Source organism: Taudactylus pleione, unplaced genomic scaffold, assembly GCF_031769625.1.
Source record: "Taudactylus pleione unplaced genomic scaffold, aTauple2 ptg000195l, whole genome shotgun sequence".
NCBI lineage: Eukaryota > Metazoa > Chordata > Amphibia > Anura > Myobatrachidae > Taudactylus > Taudactylus pleione.
In genome coordinates this window covers 7,065,366-7,090,060 of record NW_028284597.1, presented here as the reverse complement: position 1 = coordinate 7,090,060, position 24,695 = coordinate 7,065,366, and the positions used below count along the sequence as shown (strand labels likewise).

At 44.4% G+C, this 24,695-nt stretch overlaps 1 protein-coding gene across 1 annotated transcript; it reads right to left on the bottom strand.

Moving 5' to 3' along the window:
* Nucleotides 1-601: 601 nt before the first annotated feature.
* DYNLRB2 (dynein light chain roadblock-type 2) lies at nt 602-7,683 on the bottom strand. Its single transcript, XM_088476823.1, has 4 exons — nt 7,591-7,683; nt 5,632-5,707; nt 3,488-3,655; nt 602-834 (listed from the first exon to the last, which is right to left on the bottom strand). Exons 1-4 carry the CDS (start codon nt 7,591-7,593, stop codon nt 791-793), a joined length of 291 nt encoding a protein of 96 aa, XP_088332949.1. The 5' UTR covers nt 7,594-7,683; the 3' UTR covers nt 602-790.
* Nucleotides 7,684-24,695: the final 17,012 nt, after the last annotated feature.

Here is a 24,695-nt window from a genome sequence, read left to right as displayed (position 1 = left end):
ACAGCCGCGCCTGCCCGGTCGAGGAGGTGAGCAACTGAGAACTGACTCACTATGAGCCGCCGCCTGAGGCGATTGACAGTGGAAAGGAGATGGGGAGTGCCGGGCCGGTGCCTGAGCAGTGAGCCACTGGTGGTGAGGTGAGTGACACTGTCACAGACAAGGTTACTGAGTCTGGACTCTGGAGGACTGGGTGTTGACTGGTACCGGCGCAGTTATGTGATGCACAATTTGCTTTTGCAAACTCGCATCTAACTGAATTGACCTCTCTTACATGGCCAACACTAAGCTTAACACTGCAGCAGACTAGAGGCACCTCACAGGCAGAACAGAGGAGTTATTTTAATTCTTAGAAATTGCTGGTTCCTAAATTTTGGCCCTGGCTGCAAACTCTGGGAGGAATTTGTTGAACCCCTGTTAGAGTAAATCTAAGACAATGCTTTGCGTGTTTGGGTTTATCTAGGTCAGCTAACACGTAGTTGGCAGCACTGCAAAACACCTGAAAAAAAAATTGTTTTTGAGGATAACAATAAGTCTAAAACTATATTTTTTTCAGTTTCATAGTAAATTCCCAATAAGGCAGTCCAACAACAGAAATACACTATTTTTCTTCCGTTTCCCAGATTATTTATTTTAAACAAATGACACTTAGGCCAGGAAGACATTTTACAGCCATGTGTAATAATGGTAACAGTGAAAACAATTAAAAAAAACAACAACTAACAAACACAAGTACATGTTCTAGTGGAAGCGAATAACAGGTATAAGCAGCAGGGTCGTCCATTTATTGGCCTCAGTCTGACGGGTTCTGGATAACGATCAATAGATAATCTTTGTCTGGAAACAATAATACATGAAAGTTAAATATTTTAAGAATAATTCACTGATATTAAGTTTAGAATGAAGCTAGGACACCCCCTACCCAACTATACTGTAAATCCCTCGGCACAACTTAAATTTGCCCCAACTGCAGTGCAACATGATTTTGCCAATCTGCAAACTGCTCCTATTTTTTCCCCTGATCTCTCATTGGCTGTTCAATGCTTAGCAAAGCTGCTGACAGCAGAGCCAGATAAATATTTAGAGTGTTCTACTACAGGTTGAGTCTCCCATATCCAAATATTCCGAAATACAGAACTTTTTTAGCTTGACTGAGAAAATGAAACCTTTGATTTTTGATGGTTCAATGTACACAAACTTTGTCTAAGGCACAAATTATTAAAAATATTGTATAAAATTACCTTCAGGTTGTGTGTATAGGGTGTATATGAAACATAAATGTATTTCATGTATGTACACAAACTTTGTTTGAGCCACAAAATTATTGAAAATATTGTATACAATTACCTGCAGGCTGTGTGTATAAGGTGTATATAACACATAAATGCATTCTGTGTGTATATTGGGGGCCTATTCCCAAGATATCTCATTATAGTATGCAATTATTCCAAAATACGGAATATTCCGTTATCCAAAATACCCCTGGTCCCAAGCATTTTGGATATCGGAGACTCAACCTGTATACCATTTCTGAGAATAGAGTATTGCCTCTGGTACATGTCTGACTCACCAAATTTAATAAAAAAATATAATATATATCTTTCAGCGAGTGACTTTCTGATTAAGTTTCCTCTACCTTTAAAAAGTGTATCTATAAGGAACGGGGATCATTTCTTCATTTTACTATGTTAAATGGTATAAAATGTTTTACATTTTATAATCATGTTGTATACACAAGTGTCCCAATAAAAATAATTATTCCTTCTACGCCTTTAAAAAACATATAATGGGGCCAATTTATGTACCTGCGAGCTGCCACTGAAACAGCATCCAGTAGTTACGTGGGACACGTCTCTCTAGACCAAGGGAGTGCAATAAGCAGCCCTCCAGCTGTTGTTGAACTACAAATCCCAGCATGCATTGCAACATTTTTAGCATGGCCATATAGCAAAACTGAAGCAGGGCATGCTGGGATGTGTAATTTTACAACATCTGGTGGAGCGCTTATTGCCCAACCCCTACTCTAGACGATTTCCCAGGACGTGCGAGCGAAAATAATCTATTGCAAATTGTGTGTCTACTGTATCTGCCCTAATGAGTGTTTTAACTGCATATTCTTTTTGGAAGATGGGGAAGTTGAGAAATCATTGATAAGATTATTATTTTTATTAATTTTGTCACAGTTACAGGTCTTCGCAAAATGATTAAGTAGTTTACTAGTTTGTTGAAATGAAGGCGCATAGCTGAGTGTAACAATGTTGAGGTGGTCTCTAAACCTACTTACACGATAACCTGCCCGTCTCCTACACAGCTGAATTCTCTGGGCAGTGAGTAGATCATGCTTGCTGAACAAGCAGATTAACAGGTAACAAATGTTTACCATTAAGTATTATTCCCTATTATGTTACGCCTGAAAGTACCTCTAGAACCTCAACTTTGACAGATTGAGAGTAGGCTGCAACTTGGGGTGTAAACATACGGCTGAAATATTGCAGCCACCAGCGAATTGATCCCCCGGGCTAATTCAATTATCAGGGGTGTGGCCTAATTACGGGAGGCGTGGCCACACCTTAGAACAAAAAAGGAAAGAAAAACTATTTGCTGCTGTGCTGACGAGGGAGTTGTTCTGAGCCCCTCAGCCTGGGGCAAATCCAGCTGCTTATCGGGCATTTCTTTTCAGAAGCTCAACCTTCTCTGAAAACAAAATCCCCGATATCTATCTGTTTTTGGGCAGGCGCTGGGGTTAACACATAGGATCCGTGAACTTATCACGGATCCTATTTATATTCGCATGCAAACAGATATTTTTTGGGCGAATAAAACAGGATCTAAGTGAATTGCCCGAAAGGAATTCAATTGTCGAAATCCTGTTTTATTTGCCCGAAAAATTATCGGGTCTAATTGAATTCCCCCCTAAGTGGCGAAATTGCGCAAGTCTGCATGTAGTCATAGAGGGTACTCGCTTTCTGGACACATGCAGAACGAAATCACACAAGATAAGCTACACACACTGGCATAGAGCTCACCCTGCACCAGCCCCAGTGTCCATAATAAACCAATCAGTAATTTGATCTCATTGATAAAAGAGAACAGTATAGCAAATCATTTAAGTTATGCCTGGATATACAAGAAATACATTTTTGCATATGTGTAGCTTGTGCCGGTTTATAGATAGTTTCCAAAAATCATCAGAAATATAGGCCCACATACTTCCAATCAGTAATGTACTTGGGACTCATTATTTGTAATCCCCACATAGATTCCTGCTCAGAAAATCAGCAATGCAAAGAAAAACAGGTTTCCTCTACAGGCCACCACATTATTTAACGCTAGTTAATGTCCCGTTAGTGTGTGGAATCATTTGCATGGAATCAACCAACGTTATGAAACTGGAGGAGCTTTATGATTCTAGCTGTAACTCTTAACAATCCTTCTGATGAAGTGAGAAATGTACAACAAGTAAAACCAGTTGTGCTGGTTATTGGAGTACCTGGGGCCACCATAATTTCATGCTTCTTAGAGCGGATCCTGAGGAACGTAAGATCATTCTGAGGGTCGATATCGCGCACTGTGCTTCTAGCTTTTATGGACAGCTGGTGAAGGAGGCCAGCATACTGCACTGTGGTGGAGTTGTCTAGAGTGGTCCTTATTGGAATTCCTGCAAAGGTGTAGATCCATGTCATAAAAGATGATATTCAGGAAACCATTAGAAGACAGAAAAAATTCCATGCCAGTTGTTATCCTACTCTCAAGTACCACCAACAGGTCATGTTTTCAGGATATCTTTAATCATGCAAAGATTAGTTAATCCACTTTGCTGGAACAGTAATGATTCCACCTGTTTCTACAGGCACAAATCCTGAAAACATGACCTGTTGGTGGAATTTGAGGAATGGAGTTGAGAACCCCTGTTCTTTGCTAGATTTCTGTGTAGGCAATAAGCAAGCTTAGGGTAGGTGCATGGAACATGAGTGGCATTTACATCTTTCTCTCTTCTATTCTGCTTTTAAACAATGAATGGAGAAGAGATGTAAGCTCCTCTATGGTGGATTGAGGAGTGGAATAGGTGAGAACTTGACTTTTCTATATTCATCCACCATCATGCGTTTTGGGGAGAAGGCCATCTGACCTGCACCAGTTCCATTACCATGCACGGCAATGATTTCTATGAAAACTTTTGTCTTACCTCAGCCACCGGTAAAATACATAATGCAAGCGACATGGATTTATATAACGATTTTGTGCACCAGTCTTTACAGAAAAGTGTCCCTTTGTGTTTTATCTGCATGCTATGCAATGCCCCAATTATATCAATGTCCCCAGCCACAAGAAATCAACCTAATGTCACAATTGCCTGATTTTCCAGGAATATCTGAGAGACTACTGTGTTTTCATGGACTCCAGGGACAGTGATGTTGTGACTGACATTATTACAGCCCTGCTTCCACTGCTGCATTTTGCAACATGGGGCGGTGATGCTATAATAATGGGAATCAGAATTCTACAACCTACACACAAGCCCCTTGGGCCCTCCCTCTAGGATCTCCCGGAGGTGGGGGGGGGGGGAGAAAAAGGTAGGCAGGTATGACTTATGCTGCTGTAGTAAGACTGGCAGGCATGTTGAGGGAGGATGACCAATACTCAAACTGTGACATTGATGGCAGAAAGTAGCTTGTCCGAGTTAGCATGACTGTCAAATCTAGACAAAATTGCAAGGTATTTATATCTATTTAAATTTTGACAGCAGCTGAATCAAGTATAAAAAAAACCCACATATATAACCTTGTACAGTCAGTACTTATAATAACATGGTACAATACATGCAACACATTTCGTGCATGTTAATTATCTATTAAGAACTGTCAAATGTGGGTGTGGATCCTCATATAATCATGCAAGTGCACATGATGAATCCTAAAGAAATGTTCTACTACGCGGGACCTCTAGAAGACATTAACCATAAATACCTGCACTTCATTGATGAGAACCAATGTGAGTGTGAAACAGCAGAAAGGGAAAAAAAAAACCAAACAAACACACAGGCCCTCATTCAGAGCCGTACGCTCTGAGCAGAGCGCACGCTCTGAATGAGGGCCGGGCTCCATTTTCATGGAGCGTCCTCCTGGACGCTCGTATAGCTGTGGGTCACCACCCACAGGCTATACGAGCGTGCATTGTGATGGCCGCGATGGTCGAGACCATCGCGACCATCGAATTTGCGAGCCGGAGCCTGCGGTTGAGGTTTTCAACCGCAAGCTCCGGAGTGATTTTGGCTCTATCAGAGCCAAAATCACTCCCACTGACATCACTAGTGATGTCAGTGGGCCGGCTTCTGACGGGAGGCGTTCCCGTGGGAACGCCCCCGTCAGGGAGGCACGCTCCCGGCACGCCCACCAAAGGGGGCGTGCTGTCAATCAACATTGACAGCACGCCCCCTTTGATCGGACACAACGAGCGAAGGACTTTCCTTCGCTCGTCGCGTCTGGCGCATGCGCACGACGGAGCTCCCTCCGTCGTGCGCATGCTCAGTCCATAACATCGACCCACTTGCGAGTGGATAGCCGCTCGCGAGTGGGTCTGAATCAGGCCCACAGCTAGATAAAGTGAGAGATATAAATTCAAATTCTCTGTCACCTTCAGAGTTCACTACTATAGTTCCGATCACTCCTTTTTGGGACTGGATCCTCTTCAGTGTTTCCTCAACCTCAGACTGCCAACGAAACAAAAACAAATACACACACATATTATATATGGGCTGGGTATGAAACACCGGCGACTGAATCCCGACAGCGGCATCCCGATGAATGAAGATCCCGACAGGGGTGGTAAGTATGCTATCCCTACCCCTCTCCCTCCTAACCCTCCCTTAGTGGTGCCTAACTCTAACCCCCCTTCCCACACCCTAAACCTAACCCTCCAAAGGGGGGGGGGGGTGACTAACCGTAACCCACCCCGTTGGTGCCTAACCTGAGGACCAAGTCTGAGAACCGCTGGTCCAAACTATTGTAAATAAATAAGACATTTAGAAATGGTGAGTTCTGATGCAATCATTGCAGTAAATGTGCGTATTACACAGAATAATACATGATAAGGTATACCCCTCAGCCTCTTCCCCACGTCTCAGGCGCTGTGGCCCATGGAACCAGTGCTGTGAAGCTCCCAGCTTGTGTGCCCGTGTCAGTCTGGGAGCGTGGTGCTATGTGGTAATGCTTCTGACGAAGGACAACAGGGTCCGAAATGCATTGAGTGGGTGAGATCTGAGATTCTTTTGGACTGTGAACCAGTGGACAGAGCATGAAGCGGGTGGGTGTCCGGGGCCCCCCCAATCCGTTGCTGTTACCATCTAGAGACTCGCTGGTATCCATGTCGTTTTGCAACCCCATATTGTGCATGCATTCTTTGGTGTCATGCGATATGCATTATGTTTTTTAATCATATGTGGGTTTAATCATCTATTAAATTTATATTTCTGTGTATCATACAATATTGCGCTATGATATCTTGTCTTCTTGTTTGAGAGGAAATTCTGGCTTTAATTGAATAAGGTGAAACAAAGAATTGTCGCTTTGGAATAGAACTCTTGAAACTTTAAAGAAATATTCTTGGTGAACCTATTATGAAAGTAAGAGACTGATTTCATTTACGTCATCTGAACTAGGAACATTGGCAGCGCCGGAGTGGAACTCTCTTTGTTTACATTATTTGCATTTTAAGGAAATTTAAGGGTTCCTTTTGAGTTTCCAACTGGCTGCAGTCTTTGCGCAAATTAAGAATAATTTTTTTTTGCTATGTGGTGATGTCACAACACAGTAGCATTAAGTATATGACTGATACAGATGAGTAGAAGCCAGAACCTTTACAAGTAATAAATACCCAGGCAACACAATGTCACTCATTCAACGATTTAGGTGACCTCCGAGACATTGGTTCCCTAGGTGACTGGCTGAGGTCGCTATAGTAGAAGTGGACTTGAATATGCATTATTAGGATCCATTACATAGTGTGACAATATTCTGCTCCTGTACATCCCACTTATTTAAAGTTGTACTAACTCATTTGTTAGATACACTCCAGGCTACCATGAGTAATCTGAAGCCCAGGTATGCCTGCATTTTGGGGGTCGTCCCTATGCTGTGCCAGCAGGCTACAAGGATGCGGTCACACAGACTTTCCCCAAAGCCTGCAAGCACAATTTGGGAGCGGTTGTCACCATAATCACAGACCAACAGGGAGCGCATTGGCCCGCATGGTTATTTTCCCCTGCCCGAAATCCAGAGCAGATGGCGAGTGAGAACCATCCTCGCTGATACGTAGGTGCCCATGCAGTGGGTCATATAGCACAGAAACCAGTTATTTTGTATGCAGGGTGGGCAATACTATTTAGCTGCTTCTGGGAGCCAATGAAAGGACCATACAACATAGCCAAAAGAGGAACTATTCTGCAGCAGGGAGAGGGGTTTGGGAGTTACCAGGCACCTACAGACAGGCATGTTAGTCCTCGTGCCGCAACAACAGTCTTCTCCATGGCTGACATTAGAAGAAAATAGTATCTATATATATATCCCGCTCTGTCCCCCAGGAAAGCTCACTCACCATCTTCCTCCAGCTGCTACAACCGGCCGACAACAAACCACGGCGTCTCTCCGTTTCTGTGGTAACGCCGGAAGTACGTCAGGCAGGAGGTGGGCGGGGTATCTGCCGTATGAGGCCGTCACGTGATGTGCCGGCCTTGTAGAAGTAATTTGCTGCCCCTGCTGGCCATGGCTGAGCAGTGCAGGATAGCCGCAGCCGTGGCGTACTTACTATAGAATGATGATGGCGTGTACATGCGACAACATGACTTCCAGTAACCGGTGACTCACTGTATCCTCCTCAGTATTCCATGGTGATCAGCTGGAGAATGCACTGTCACCTACACAGGATGTTACACTGAGTCACCGTTCTATATCACTTACTAGTACTCACACATACATATACAGTATATATACCTACAGTGTGCACCTGGTGATATAGAGATACTTTTCTCAAGTCAAGAATGGTGCTAATATGTATTTTGAATAATATTGATCAGATATTGAATAGTATTGATTATGTTATGTATATTAATTATGTTACGCATGGAGATAATAATAGGGCTTAATTTTATATATATATGTATATATATATATATATATATATATACTTATTGTGCTCTCTAGGTTTTAGTTGATTTTAATTATTTCGGTGTGGTTTTCTATTGTTTTGCAACACCAAATCCTTGTACAATGCACCATATTTTCTGATGTCTGTAAAGCGACTTTGAGTCCTATTGGAGAAAAGTGCTATATATAAAAATTATTAAAAAAGAATTTTATATATATATGTATATATATATATATATATATATATATATATATATACACACCCATAAGCATGCATGCAAACAATTAAGCACTATTATTTGTAAATTGTTAGCTTGCAGTCTTCCATGTTTTTAGAAACTACTGGGCGTAATTATTCCAGCTACACCCTCTTTTTTGCTCCATATTATCACATTATGTCTTCTGTCACACTAAGCCATAATGGCCCTCATTCAGAGCCGGACGCTCTGAGCAGAGCGCACGCTCTGAATGATGGCCATCCTCCATAAAAATGGAGCATCCTCCTGGACACTCGTATAGCTGTGGGTCACCACCCACAGCCTATACGAGCGTGCAGGGTGATGGTCGCGATGGTCTTGACCATCGCCACTGCGAGCCGGAGCCTGCGGTTGAGTTTCTCAACCGCAAGGCCCGGAGTGATTTTGGCTCTATCAGAGCCAAAATCACTCCCACTGACATCACTAGTGATGTCAGTGGGCCGGCTTCTGACGGTAGGCGTTCCCTTGGGAACGCCCCCGGCACGCCCACCAAAGGGGGCGTGCTGTCAATCAACATCGACAGCACGCCCCCTTTGATCAGACACAACGAGCGAAGGAAAGTCCTTCGCTCGTCCCGTCTGGCGCATGCGCACTACGGAGCTCCCTCCGTTGTGCGCATGCTCAGTGCACACCATCGACCCACTTGCGAGCGGACAGCCGCTCGCGAGTGGGTCTGAATCAGGCCCAATGTCACTTATTTATAGTTGGGCTGCATATGCACCAAAGACACAGGTATAAATGTACATTTGTTTATTTTGAATGCACCTGTCTTTCTAACTAGCGCAACTCTAGATAAAAATGTAAGCACATGAAAATATGTGTAGAGCGCACGTGGATAACAGTATCCTCGTGGCGTGCTGTACTGGGGACACCATTTATCATAAAATAGATTGGTGGTTTCCAAACTTTCTTGAATCACGGCGCCCTAGAGTATCAGCGTTTATTTAACGGCACCCGTAGGACTAAAGTTTCTTATTGAGAAATTCAGAAAAAAAATAAGTAAATTGTGCTTATCTGTCACCCTTGGGGTCAGTTATGTGGTGGATGACAGGGTTACGCTTTTGTTTGTCTACATATCTTATGATTGGCAGACACCAGCTCTGGTAGGTAAATAATTCATAAATAATTTGATTTCGTCCTGGACCACAACCCCTGGCACCATTGCAAGTGGCTACGGCACCCGGTTGGATGGAATCCCCAAATGAGACACAAAGTATAATGACAATATGTTGATATGTGATTTTATTTTGTTTTTTATTCAGCAAAATATTTAAGAAAAAAATTCCATATAGATAAACAATTATGTGACAAAGTGACAGAAATAAAGTGGGTGGGTATTCCACCTGATAAGAGATTTCTTAACAGCTATACCGCAGTCCTCCTAACTTATATAAGGTGTCTATCCCCAAAACCAACCACATGTAACCTAATTTACTGTTTCTCTAAGAACAGGAAGTAATGGCTATAGGGCTTGATTCAGATATATACGGTATTGCACAGCTATTGCCTACAGGAGGCGTCTGAGGGAAAAGATGCCTCCAGCCGTCATTGCAGAGCCGTGTGCTGCATCCAAACACATAATTGGATCAACATTGCTACCAGCTTACTCAGACTGACCGCACCCTACCGTTTGTGAGGTGCGGCTTAAGTTGACGTAGCGGGGGTGTGTGCCGATATTACTGGCATTATAAAGCAGGGGGCGGGGCTACGATGACGCGATTCAGCACGAATCGCATCATCGCACTCCTGGACTGCGCACTTTTGTGGCGGCCACGCGCAGGGGTGGGCGCCATCATTCTGGGGAACCTGCCTACTCTTGCGGGGTGCCGATTTTTTGGAGGCTCCCAGGAATCCCTGGAGTGTAGGCAAGTATGGTGTTACTGCGATTTCTGAAAGTAGTCTTTGTCATTTCACAGCATGTGCAGTCTTGCCTGAGTGTAAAGTGTGTCTAATTATTTGGTGTCATGTTTATGTCCAATTATTTGCTGACATTAAGTTTACACAAAGCCTGAACGTTATTACAGGTTGAGTCTCCCATATTTAAATATTCCGAAATACGGATAATTTTGGCATGACTGAGATAATGAAACCTTTGATTTGTGATGTTTCAATGTACACAAACCTTGTCTAAGGCACAAATTATTACAAAAAATTGTATAAAATTACCTGCAGGCTGTGTGTATAAGGTGTATATGAAACATAAATGCATTCTGTGTGTATATTGGGGTCCCATTCCCAAGATGTTTCATTATGGTATGCAATTATTACAAACCATGGAATATTCCGATATATACCCCTGGTCCCAAGCATTTTGGATATGGGAGAGTCAACCTGTATATACTATATTTGTAATAATTTTGTGACTTAAACAAATTTTGTGTACATTGAACCATGAGAAAGCAAAGTTTTCACTATCTCAGTCATGGTAAAAATATTCCGTACTTCGGAATATTTGGATATGGGAGACTCAACCTGTAATGAGAAACTGTTTAGGAGTGAACGGGGTTCGGCCTCAAAGTGAGTAATCCATGGAGTCCAGACTTTTATGAAGTGATCAGGATTATCATACAGTACGTTCCATTCTGTAATTAAACCAGATAACGTTTATTGTAGCAGAAAGTGAGGGAGGGGAGACCACTTTCCAATTGTAAGCCATTTGGCATTTAGCTGCGTTGAGTACATGTTTAATCAGTTTCTGTGTTGGATGAGAAATTTGCGGAGGTGGGCGTGATAACAAGGAATAAAATGGCGAAGCAGGAATTTGAACACCTGACATAGCTCTAATGAGATCATAAATGGCTTTCCAATAGCATTGAATTTGGGGGCATGACCACTAAATTTACAGCAGGGTACCACGTTGGCCACACAAACGCCAGAACATTTCAGAAGCAGTAGGGTAAATAATACAAAGTCGAGTGGGGACCAAGAGGGGAATTCAATTAGAGGCGAAGTTTTCGCCTATCCGACTTTTCGCTTCATTCGCCTGTTTCAGAGGTGAATTTATTCCGCGCTCGTCCCCGTTTTTCGCCTAATTCAATTGCAAAACAGGCAAAAACGGAAATAGGCGAATGCGGAAAAAGCGAACAGTACTGAAAGAATTGGGGAAATCAGTCTGTACCCCAAAAAAGATACATTAACATAGGGAATCAATATAGATGTGTACTAATAGCCCTAATAAGACTATTTTGGGTACTTAAGTTGTGTAAAGTGCTTGCTATTAGCGTCTTTGTAAAAGTGGTGAAGAATGGCATAAAGCTGTATTTTTTGGTGAAAATAAGTATTCCTGTTAAATTTGGGGTACATGAAAATGGGCGCTAGCATGTTTTTATGTCTCTAAAGTGAACTTTTTAAAAACATGAAAAATTAATCTGCTGCATGCACCTGCAATCCCAAAAACACCTGACCCATCCTTGGGGACCCCCAAGAAGTCTATTTCACTACTTTTTATGTTTATCCCCCACTTTTTAAATTTTGACACCAAAAATGACATGTCTTTTTCGGGGTGTTCTTAGGTTTTTTTTTTTTTTTGCAGATTTGTCCTTTGGGGGGCTGTCCCAGGGGCTCTGAGTTGTTTCCCCACGTTTGCACCCAAAAATAAAGATTTTGCACTTTTCACCTGCTATTGATTGGAGAATCTTTTTTGGAGAATTGTTTCCCCTTAGGCAAAATTGTCCTGGAATTGAATTTGGCAAAAAAATTTTAAGCAAAATTTTCACAAAAAAACAGGTGAAAATGGCTTTTCGTCTCTAATTGAATGTGGCCCCAAGTACCATCGGTATAAAAGTTTTATAGTTTTCTTTTATTCACACAGAGATAGAGGTTTTTGCTATCACAGATCTCATGGGGGGGGGGGAAGGGGGCTATTGCTACTGTAATTGGGAGCTGGCATGAAAATGTATCAGTGTAATATGGGTTTAGGTTACTAATGTTATGTGGGCTCTGGTTGTAGGATATTAATGTTATGTGGTAACTTCTACTTAAAAGTAGGCTATTATTGTTATGTGGGGGCTGGTTAGAGTAATGTGATGTAGTGGTTTCTTATTAAATGTGAGAGCTGGGGCAGGGGTAGTATTAATGTTATGTGGATTTCTTAAGTTACTGCATAGACTTAATGGGGGAAATAGTTATTTTTAAGTACACATGCTATTAATTTGATTTCTGAAGTATTCTGAGTGAAGCAGTCCTGTTTATTTATCCTTAATGCTATACATATGGGGCTCTTTGGGTGGAATGGGGCATAACTATTAACAGTGGGTGCTGTTGATTGAATCTTGGGACTAAGGGCCTGATTGCGAGACTAAAGCTGCATACACACACAACGATTTTGTTACCAACGATTTTCTGAACGATTTTCTGAGCGATTTTCTGTCAGATTTTTTGAAAGTGTATTGAAAGATTTTTTTGAACTACAAACAATTTTTGCATATTCCCTTAATGAAAATCATTGAGTTGACAAGTCTGACTGAACTACAAACTACAAACATGAACGCACATGAACAATAATCGTTCATCATTTGACTCAGAAAGTGAACGATTTTTCAAACGATTATCGTTAAACAATATCGTTTAACGATAATCGTTCAAAAAATCGTTGTGTGTGTATGCAGCTTTAGGCTAATGCAATCGCAACTGTGATCTCTTATGGATGGCAATTGCTAAACTATGCTCATGCCTTCCAAAGCTTAGCTGAGCACAGGGATGCCCACTGCTGCCTTCTCATATGTGTCCGACAACGTACAACAGCATAACCATCGGTAACATCGACGCAGATCGGGCAGCCATGCAGCTTGTAAGTCAAGTAGGACCTTCCTCAAAGACTGCGGCTCTCCTGACACGCAGGCCCATGAAAGAGAGTTTAAATGGTCCCGACACACTTGCGTTTGCCTAGCCACCCTGTTACCTCCCCCAAACGCTGACTTACTGCCACTAACTTTGTGAGTAAATCCTCTGTGCGAGCGTGATCACAATACAATCGCTGCGCGTGTAAATCTCGAAATCAGGCCCTAAATGTGGGAGGAGGCATGGAATTTTTACCAATTCATTGGTTTACCTGGAGATGAATTGTATTATTATTTTCCAATGGAGGGCTACAAAATTCCATAATCTGGCAGAGCAGCAGCTGAGCTTAACCCACGAGCAGTAGGCAGTCATCCATGCAACAATAGGTAGGAAAGAGCAACACAACTTGGACAATTCCAACTGAATTTGGGGTACTGTCCTAAATACCTTCTGTCCTGATGCAGGGACAGTCACAAGGTATTTCCCGCTTCATGCTGTTCTTTACGGTAGACAGTAGAGCCACTTGCACTCAGTCCTCCCTGCCTCTTTGATGAAAGAGCGGTTTATAGTCAGATTATACAGACCAGTATTATGCAATATTTGCCTTCCAGTTGTTGAGCATCTACATACTGTATGCTGAAGCTTGTAGTTCCCTAAAACAACCGAAAGCCACCCTAATGTTGGGTACACACTGTTTGATATATCGGCCAGTCAATTGAACGGCGGACATAACTGTGTGCCCATCTGCCAGTGTGAACGTCATCATTCACAGTCATTTTGCTTAGGCTGTGTAGCACAGTCGATGGCAGATATTTCTGTAGTGTATGGGCGGTCAGCCTACAGCCCGTACACTTGTTGCAGAGGCCGTCGGGGAGGGGGTTGCGACGCGACCCCTGGCCTGTGGGACCGCAGATGATGGTTGTTCAATGTGTTTGTGTATCATCTACAGATATATCTTTCAGGTGTGTACCATCTTTAGATACTTCAAAGACAATGCAAAATAGCTATCTAATGAAAAATATTGTTGTCCTACCTTTCTCATGTTTAAGTCTTGTGTCACAACTCAAAGCCAAGGTCACGGTATTGGTTTTGTAATAAAAGAGACCTCAGGATCATGTAAAACTGGTGTAGGAAAGTGACTCAACAGGGTTTGTTTTGCCTTCCTGTAGATCTGACTATGTCATATAACTCTAAGGATTTATTTAAGTTAAAAGAGTAGTTGTCCAGATGTTCTGAGTGGTTTTCACCCGCTGCCAGTTTCTAGTTTTAAATGTTAAACAAACCCCTTTGAAACATGACTAATGTATATATTATACTGGATGGATGTTATTTATACAATAAATAATTCTATCCAGTTACATTTGTGCAGCTTTTGTTCCAATAGAGGTTATTTCGCTAAATGTATTTGAAACCAACTGACGGCCAAACCATGTTCCCGTGTTCATCTCGGGCCTCGTTTCATGGCTTACCTATGCCCTTCTGCCAATGCCAACAGCAAAGGAACTGAAATTGCTGGTTGCGAAAATAGACACTTACATGGCCCTGGTGTAAGAGCAATACATTTGATCTGACGTTGCTTTGATCTTTGAAATTCCTTTATTTGAACAGCTGGGGAAGGTATAACTGATACGTCAAAGAGGTGAGCCAAGTTATAGACATTAACTTCAAGTAGAGAGCATAATGGGCATAATAAAGTATTGGTTTTGGGCCCTATTCACCTGATAAATATATAAAATGAGAACTTTGGGCACATCTAAGTGTTTATATATACATACACATACGTGAGCCTACTCATGTGTAGACTACATTAGTCAAGGCTTTGCTCCTGCAGGATGTGGGTTTATGAGGAATGAGGTTACTTCTGAAAAATGCAAACAGCTGGACTACTAGGAGTGAGCAAGGCATAAACTATAGAGAGGGAACCAGGCCAGAGACTCAGACTTTGGCTCATCCTGAAAACTGTTCAGGCAAGCGTGCAATGTAGCGCAGAGATCTGGAAACTTTCATGTGTTAAGCACGTGTGAAGGCGTGTAAACAAGAGCGAATAATACATCTTCAGCTGGACAGTGTGGCACGTTTCTTTAAACCGTTAAAGTTTAATCCAGCGACGTTAAAGTACATTGCAGCTGTTAGACAAATGTGTTGGCTGACGGCTTAAGTTGTTGAATGTTTTGACAGAGGTAGGGCAGGGAGCCGAGTGTGGTATGATGATTTCTAAACAGATACTTATGTCTACTATGCTTTTAAATGTTGGTAATGTATAACTAGATTAACAATTTAGTATTTGACTGGAAATAACAGAATGTCCATAAGGGTGAAAAAGTCACTCTCGGGCCTTCACTAACTAAAGCTGTCTTAGGTGTATAATAAAGAATTTAGGGGATGGGTACGGGATGCCAGCGCTCGGTATACCGGCGGTTAAAATCCCAACGTGGGCATCCCGACAGGGTTTGGATACTGACACCTGTCGGTCAGTATCCTTCCCCTCTCCCTACCCTAACCCTCCCTCCCCGATGCCTAAACCTAACCTCTCACCCCTAGTGCATAAACCTAACCCCCCTCTCCCTACACCCTATATCTAACCCTCCCCGCTTAGTGCCTAACCTCCCCACCTAGTGCCTAAGCCTCTCCCTAACCACGCTGCTTACCTTCGGAATTCCGGCGGGTGCGATTCTGGTGCCGGGATTCTGACAAATGTCTGGATCCCGGGGCCGGCAGTCTGAACGCCGGAATCCCCTGCGCCGGGATATTGAACGCATCCCGAATTTAGGGAGTGTTCCTTCTCTGCTCTCAAAGAAGACATATCACCTTGACTCCTGTGGGTACCGATGGTTAATATGCAAATCAGTCTGTCCAGCATGCTAATCGGTCTAGCAAACTGCCCTGTTGCTGCCAACTTCTTTTGGTTGCTTCTCCTTGTAGAACAATGAAGAGCACTGGCAGGGAATGGACAGAGTGGTGTTTAGCATGACATTAATAAACTGGTGGTGATTCAGAGCTGGTAGAAAAATGAGTGTAAATTACTAAAAGATATATAGGGCTGATTCAGAGGTGGACAGTTGCAGTAGCGGCTGCAACTTATGTCTCAGCCGCTACTGTGAATTTATGCTAATGCTGCAGCCAATTGGCTTCCTACTGAGACGCCCACTGACTAAGGCTCTAATCTGCCACGTTCGCACATACAGACGCACTGTCAATCGATTGGTTGCTCAGAATGTCCGATGGAACATGTCTGCTGGAGCCAATGGATCTGCATCTATTGAAGCAGTCCCTGAAACCAAAATGCCCACAGCTGATAGCCACCCCCTCCCCATGGGAACGCCCATTAGATTTGCATGTATCTCCTTTGGAAACACATGCGCAATGCATCTTGGTCGCATTCACAGAATAAATAAACGTTGAGCTGTTTTAATTCTGTCAAACTCTGAATTGCCCATGGCTTCACCCATGATGAAATAGCTTCTGCCAACATTTTTTTATTTGAGGTATGCTAGTTGTAGTGCTTTGTATAGGGGCCCTGTTGTGGGAGTGACCCATGTGACCAGCAGCGCTATACAGACTGGTGGCAGCAGCTCCTTCACCCATCTCTCACACCAATGTCACTGTGTGCCCTGTGCACAGACTGCTATGTAGCCTATCCTATTCACCCACCACTCACAGCAATGTCACTGTGTGCCCTGTGCACAGACTGCTATGTAACCTAACCTATTCACCCACCACTCATACCAATGTCACTGTGTGCCCTGTGCACAGACTGCTATGTAACCTATCCTATTCACCCACCACTCACACCAATGTCACTGTGTGCCCTGTGCACAGACTGCTATGTAGCCTATCCTATTCACCCACCACTCACACCAATGTCACTGTGTGCCCTGTGCACAGATTGCTATGTAACCTCTCCTATTCACCCACCACTCACACCAATGTCACTGTGTGCCCTGTGCACAGACTGCTATGTAACCTAACCTATTCACCCACCACTCACACAAATATCACTGTGTGCCCTGTGCACAGACTGCTATGTAGCCTATCCTATTCATCCACCACACACCAATGTCACTGTGTACCCTGTGCACATACTGCTATGTAGCCTATCCTAGTCATCCACCTCTCACACCGATGTCACTGTGTGCCCTGTGCACAGACTGCCATGTAGCCTATCCTATTCATCTACCACACACACCAATGTCACTGTGTGCCCTGTGCACAGACTGCCATGTAGCCTATCCTATTCATCCACCACACACACCAATGTCAGTGTGTGCCCTGTGCACAGACTGCTATGTAGCCTATCCTATTCACTCACCACACACATCAATGTCACTGTGTGCCCTGTGCACAGACTCCTATGTAGCCTATCCTATTCACCCACCACTCACACCAATGTCACTGTGTGCTCTGTGTACAGACTGCTGTGCAGCCTATCCTATTCATCCACCACACACACCAATGTCACTGTGTACCCTGTGCACATACTGCTATGTAGCCTATCCTAGTCATCCACCTCTCACACCGATGTCACTGTGTACCCTGTGCACAGACTCCTATGTAGCCTATCCTATTCACTCACCACACACACCAATGTCACTGTGTGCCCTGTGCACAGACTCCTATGTAGCCTATCCTATTCACCCACCACTCACACCGATGTCACTGTGTGCCCTGTGCACAGACTGCTATGTAACCTCTCCTATTTATCCACCACTCACACCGATGTCACTGTGTGCCCTGTGCACAGACTGCTATGTAACCTATCCTATTCATCCACCACTCACACCGATGTCACTGTGTGCCCTGTGCACAGGCTGCTATGTAGCCTATCCTATTCACCCACCACTCACACCAATGTCAGTGTGTGCCCTGTGCACAGACTGCTATGTAACCTCTCCTATTCACCCACCACTCACACCAATGTCAGTGTGTGCCCTGTGCACAGACTGCTATGTAGCCTATCCTATTTACCCACCACTCATACCAATGTCAGTGTGTGCCCTGTGCACAGACTGCTATGTAGCCTATCCTATTTACCCACCACTCATACCAATGTCAGTGTGTGCCCTGTGCACAGATTGCTATGTAGCCTATCCTATTCACCCACCACTCACACCAATGTCACTGTGTACCCTGTGCACAGACGCTATGTAGCCTATCCTATTCACCCACCACTCACACCAATGTCACTGTGTGCCCTGTGCACAGACGCAATGTAGCCTATCCTATTCACCGATCTCTCACACCAATGTCACTGTGTGCCCTGTGCACAGACTGCTATGTAGCCTATCCTATTCACCCATTTCTCACACCAATGTCACTGTGTGCCCTGTACACAGACGCTGTGTAGCCTGTCCTATTCATCCACCACTCACACCAATGTCACTGTGTGCCCTGTGCACAGACTGCTTTGTAGCCTATCCTATTCAAGTGAACACGGGTACAAAGCACCCCACCCCTTACCGGCTGCACGCATGGTGCCACACCTATTTCTTGCATTGATGATGTCAATAAATGTTGTTTTTGGTATTGCTCAGCTTTAACTTGACGGATCGAGGTGAAACAAAGTGCAGGTTATTTCTATGAGGTTTCCACTACAGTGAGATGCAGTTTTCATGAAAATCAGTTCAGTAGGTTTCGCGCCAACTTTGAACAAACACAACATTCTTATTATATATTATGAGGGTGGTTCAATAAGTAAAACAACAAGACCTCTCACGTGTGTAATGTTCCCTATTTTGTTCTAATTTTCCACCAGTTCAGAGCAGGGAGACCACGGCTTCCTCTCACAGCCATCAGACTGCGCCTCATATCAGTCATACTGTTCCAACATCAGTTGTGAGATGGCGGGGCTGGTGGAAACATGGTCATACATTGAGGTGCGTAGTGTGATCAGATTTCTGTGTCTATAGGGCACATCAGCTGAAATTTTTCGCCAACTGTCGAGGTGTACGGTGATAACGTCATGTCATGGAAACAGGTTTGGTGCGCTGCCTTTGATAACGGCAGGACAGATGTTCAACATGAGCAGCGATCCTGCCGGCCAAGCACGTCCACCACAGATTACAATTTGTGCCGCATTGAAGTTATGGTTCAGGCGGATGGATGCATTCGAGCTGGTGATATTGCTGATGAACTGACCATCTCAGTGGGTACTGTGCACAATATTGTTTAGGAGTAACTGGGGTACAGGAAAAAGTGTTCAGGGTGGGCACCGAAGCTACTCACAGAACCAACAGGATGGGATTGTCTCTGGTGCACATGAGGAGGGAGCGCAGTTCCTGCAGCGTATTGTTACAGACCATGAAATGTGGGTGCATCATGTGACACCGGAGATGAAGGAAGCATCCATGATATGTAAACACGCATTATCCCCACCTTCAAAGAACTTTAAATCAACTCCATCAGCAAAGAAGGTCATGGCGACCATGTTTTGGGACCACAAGGGTGTGCTTCTTGTTGATTATCTCACCAAGGGAGACACTGTGAATGCAGTCTGCTATTGTGACACATTGAGTCGGTTGCGGAGGTCAGTTCGTCGAAAACAACCTGGGTTACTGTGAACAGGCGTCATATTGCTGCACTTTAACTCCAGACCACACTCAGCCAACCGCATGGGTGAGTTGTTATGGCTCTACCATTGGGATGTACTTGACCATCCTCCCTACAGCCCCGACCTGGCACTAAGTGATTTCCATCTTAGGGACGGTAGAAGAAGCACCTGGGTGGAATGCGATTAACAACCGACAGTGAAGTTCCGCTAGCCGTCATATCCTGGCCTCAGATGCTGGACACTAAATTCTTCTATGCTGTTATAGATGCCTTGGTGTACCGTTGGAACAAATGCTTAGACTAGTATGAGGACTATGTGGAAAAATAATCTATACCAAGGCCATACTATTGATCATACAGTATGTGTATCTATGTGTTGAATACATTTACGCAATGAGAGGTCTTGTTACCTTATTTATTGAACCACTCTTATTTTTATTATTATGATTGTAGATTTGTAAAGTGCCTCAGTGCTCCACAGCACCAGACAGAAGGGAGGAACAAGGCATGCATAAAACAGGGACATATTGTTGGGTGAGGAGCACTCTGGCGCTGCCTCCATCCTCAGTGCAGACTGGTAAGCTGAGCAGGCAGTCCTGCCAGACCTCTGAGAGGTCTAACCTCTGGCATGGACTACTGCTGCTGCTACTACCGCGTATCTTTCTCCCTAGTATTCCTGCCGACTAGACATGACTCCGAGACTCTCCAACATACTAGCCATGCAGAGCCTATACAAACACAGCAAGTACACTATGTCACCACTGTTACAGTGTGTGGGCATATTGCTAACATCCGTTGGTGAATTTTCTGCTCCTTGGTTAAAAAGGCTTGTATTTTGGTAATATGTCTATGGTGGAGGTTACTAAATTTGGAGAGAGACTGGATGTGAGGAGTAAAGCATGACACCAAGGCAGCTGGATGAGGAAATTGTGGTGTTACTGACAGTGAGGGAGATGTGAGGGTAAGCGGTGTCTCTGTGAGGAGGGAAATTGTGGTGTTACAGACAGTGAGGGAGATGTGAGGCTAAGCGGTGACTCTGTGAGGAGGGAAATTGTAGTGTTACTGACAGCAAGGGAGATGTGAGGGTAAATGGTGACTCCGTGAGGTGGGAAATTGTAGTGTTACAGACAGTGAGGGAGATGTGAGGGTAAGTGGTGACTCTGTGAGGAGGGAAATTGTAGTGTTACTGACAGTCAGGGAGATGTGAGGGTAAATGGTGACTCCGTGAAGAGGGAAATTGTGGTGTTACTGACAGCAAGGGAGATGTGAGGGTAAATGGTAACTCCGTGAGGAGGGAAATTGTGGTGTAATTCACAGTGAGGGAGATGTGAGGGTAAGCGGTGACTCCGTGAGGAGGGAAATTATGGTGTAATTCACAGTGAGGGAGATGTGAGGGTAAGCAATGACTGTGAGGCGGGAAATTGTGGTGTAATTGACAGTGAGGGATATGTGAGGGAAAGCGGTGACTCTGGGAGGAGGGAAATTGTGTTACAGACAGTGAGGGAGATGTGACGGTATGTGGTGACTCTGTGAGGAGGGAAATTGTGGTGTTACTGACAGCAAGGGTGATGTGAGGGTAAATGGTAACTCCGTGAGGAGGGAAATTGTGGTGTAATTCACAGTGAGGGAGATGTGAGGGTAAGCAATGACTCTGTGAGGCGGGAAATTGTGGTGTAATTGACAGGGATATGTGAAGATAAGCGGTGACTCTGGGAGGAGGGAAATTGTGTTACTGACAGTGAGGGATATGTGAGGATAAGCGGTGACTCTGGGAGGAGGGAAATTGTGTTACTGACAGCGAGGGAGATGTGAGGGTAAGTGGTGACTCTGTGAGGAAGGAAATTGTGGTGTAATTCACAGTGAGGTAGATGTGAGGGTAAGTGGTGACTCTGTGAGGAGGGTAATTGTGGTGTAACTGACTGTGAGGGAGATGTGAGGGTAAGAGGTGACTCTGTGAGGAGGGAAATTGTGTAATTGACAGTGAGGGGGATGTGAGGGTAAGCGGTGACTCTGTGAGGAGGGAAATTGTGGTGTAACTGACAGTGAGAGAGATGTGAGGGTAAGCGGTGACTCTGAGGAGGGAAATTGCGGTGTTACTGACAGGGAGATGTGAGGGTAAGCGGTGACTCTGGGAGGAGGGAAATTGTGGTGTAATTGACAGTGAGGGAGATGTGAGGGTAAGTGGTGACTCTGTGAGGAGGGAAATTGCGGTGTTACTGACAGTGAGGGAGATGTGAGGGTAAGCGGTGACTCTGGGAGGAGGGAAATTGTGGTGTAATTGACAGTGAGGGAGATGTGAGGGTAAGCGGTGACTCTGTGAGGAGGGAAATTGCGGTGTTACTGACAGTGAGGGAGATGTGAGGGTAAGTGGTGACTCTGGGAGGAGAGAAATTGATAAGTTCTGTTTTGGACTTGTTGAGCTTTAGGTAGCATTTGGACATCAATGGGGAGATAGCAAAGAGACAGTGGGCTATGCAGTACACAAGGTGAAAGGTCAGGGAAGGAGAGATATATTTGGGTGACGTAAAGGTGGTACTGGAGGCTGAATGGGCAAATTAATTCTAATATAAAATATCGTGCACTGTCAGAAAAGCAACAGAACAAGCAAAGAGGCTTGTGGGACCCCAAAAGTAGGATGAATGGAGGGGAGAATGTGCCAGAGGTAAAGACACTTAAGGAACGGTTCAATAAAAAAGTTATGAAGGCTAATGGAGTGAAGGTTTTGTACAAGAGGAGATGAGGGTGACCAACCATGTTTGAAGCATCAGAGAGGTCCTGGATGATGAGTATACAGAAATTACCTTCAGTCAATGATTGCACTAGGAACCAGTGTCAGCAATGATACTCTCTAAGACCAATGTTTATGACCAATGATTTCTTGTAAATTGCTATGCTGCATTCTTGAGTATATTGGTTCAGCTCACAAAAATGTGGTTCCTCCGTGGCTTTGTTACTTGGGAGTCAGCATGGCGCTTACGGAACACTGTATTAAATTCTTTCTCTTGGGCAGAAGAGCTGTGATGTATATGCTGTAGGGAGCTTTGCCCAGTTATTGTACAATCTCTAATTCAAGTTGAGCTGCAAATATAGAGTGTGGCCTCCAATGCTGGGGCCTCCTATGCCTCACAGCTCTCCAGCCCAGTCTGGAGGATGCTGAGCCGGGAGAGAGCATAATGCATAATGCATCCTTCATTAAATGCTGTCTTCTGTGTTAGGAATACCATTGTTTTTCTCTCTAAATATATAGAACAATAGGCCCCATGCAGTAAAGTGATAAAATGCCAACAAAATAGGAAATCCAATTAGAACCCTACGGGTAATCTCCCCTAGGTGGACTTTTCCTCGCAGCTTCAGGAGCTGAATGGTAATGTTTGTGAGAAAAAGGATTTTTTGGGAGTTTAATGCACAGGGAAACCCATTGATTCAGCAGTTGACTTGGAACCAGTGAGTTTCCTCATGTTAACTCCTGTTTTGCTGTGCAAGGAATATGCTATTTCATTTAATAGTATTTTTTCTTCATCCACTAGGGGGCACTGGAGTGAATACACTGGGGTATAGATGGGTGAGATAGTGGAGCCTGGCACTTTAAATTTCTTTAGAAGTGTAGTTGGCTCTTCCTCCTCTGTACCCCGCCTGACCTCAGTTTTGATTTGTGCCCAAGAGGAGCCGGGTGCACTGAGGGCTGTCTCCAGCCCCTTTTACTAATTATTTTATTTTCTTTTTCCTTTTATTTATTCTATTTACAGGCAGACTGTATGACCACAGTCTGCCTGCAACGTGGGAAGGCCGCCGGACTCTGAGACCTGCCACAGCCACTGAGGCTCATGTCTGGGTCCCGGGCCACACTATGGCCGCTATCTGAGTGAGGACCCACTACAGCTCACGCAGCACGTGTCCAGGGACCTGGTCAACAGTCTCCAAAGACCCTCCACAGCCCTCGATGGCTAATGTCCGGGTTCCTGTCCCCACCCACTCACCGGCGGCAGGAATGGTGAGTATGCTCCATCCCCCCTGATTAGAAGGGGGAGTGGGTGATATAAAACACAAGTGTGGGTGCCCCAGCAGGAGCACAGGGACGGCAGTTGCACGCCTGTTCTTATTATCCCCCTTTAAGCTGCTAGGTGCTGCATTGCACCATATTGTACAGTGACCGCTATCGTAGCCCTGTTCCCTTCAGGGTGGCTGAGTGCAGCAGAGGGTGCTTTACATTCCTGCTAGTCTTCTTAGCGGGGGCGGGGCCTAGCGGCTGGCGCAGCATAGTCCTCACTCCCACTCGGTATGCCTTGGTGACCCACTATGGTTAGTGGGGCCATTCTTTCTGCCCAAGGGGGTGATACCCTCTATTTGACGTGTGCTCTCTCTCAGGATGGCACGCCATTGTTCCTACCGGGTCTAGGTCGGTGTTACAGAATAACTCAGTGGTGGCATTCAGCAGGGAGATTCCGCTAGGTATATAACTTAATAGCACAGCGCCCCCTCGACTGCTCTCACTACTCTATAGGCAGCCTGGCTGACATAATGCAGACAGCAGCCGGGTCTCTGAAGTTACTGTCTGTCGCTTCGCTGCTTGCCAAGTTTACTAGAGAAAACATATCCCAAGCTCGTGGATATTAGCTTTGCTGCTGCTTTATATTATAGATAACACAGGGGCTAAAGCCATTCTTCAATGTGTAGGCATCCATAGGTTCACATCCTGATGGAGAGTCAATGTTCTATATTATGGAGATGGCAGTTTAGTCACATTTGGAGGGCTGCCTCCCTGCTTGCTGCGCATTGTCTTCTAGGGCAGCACAGATGGTGTAATGGATAGCATTGTTGCCTCACAGCACTGAGGTCGTGGGTTCGGTTCCCACTATGGCCCTAGTTGTGTGGAGTTTGTACTGCCATTTTAGTAACCAAGAGCACTGAACTTAACTCTGCTTTTTTCCCTGCTATTGCCCCATAGTCACATTTAGCTGTGTGACTACATATATGA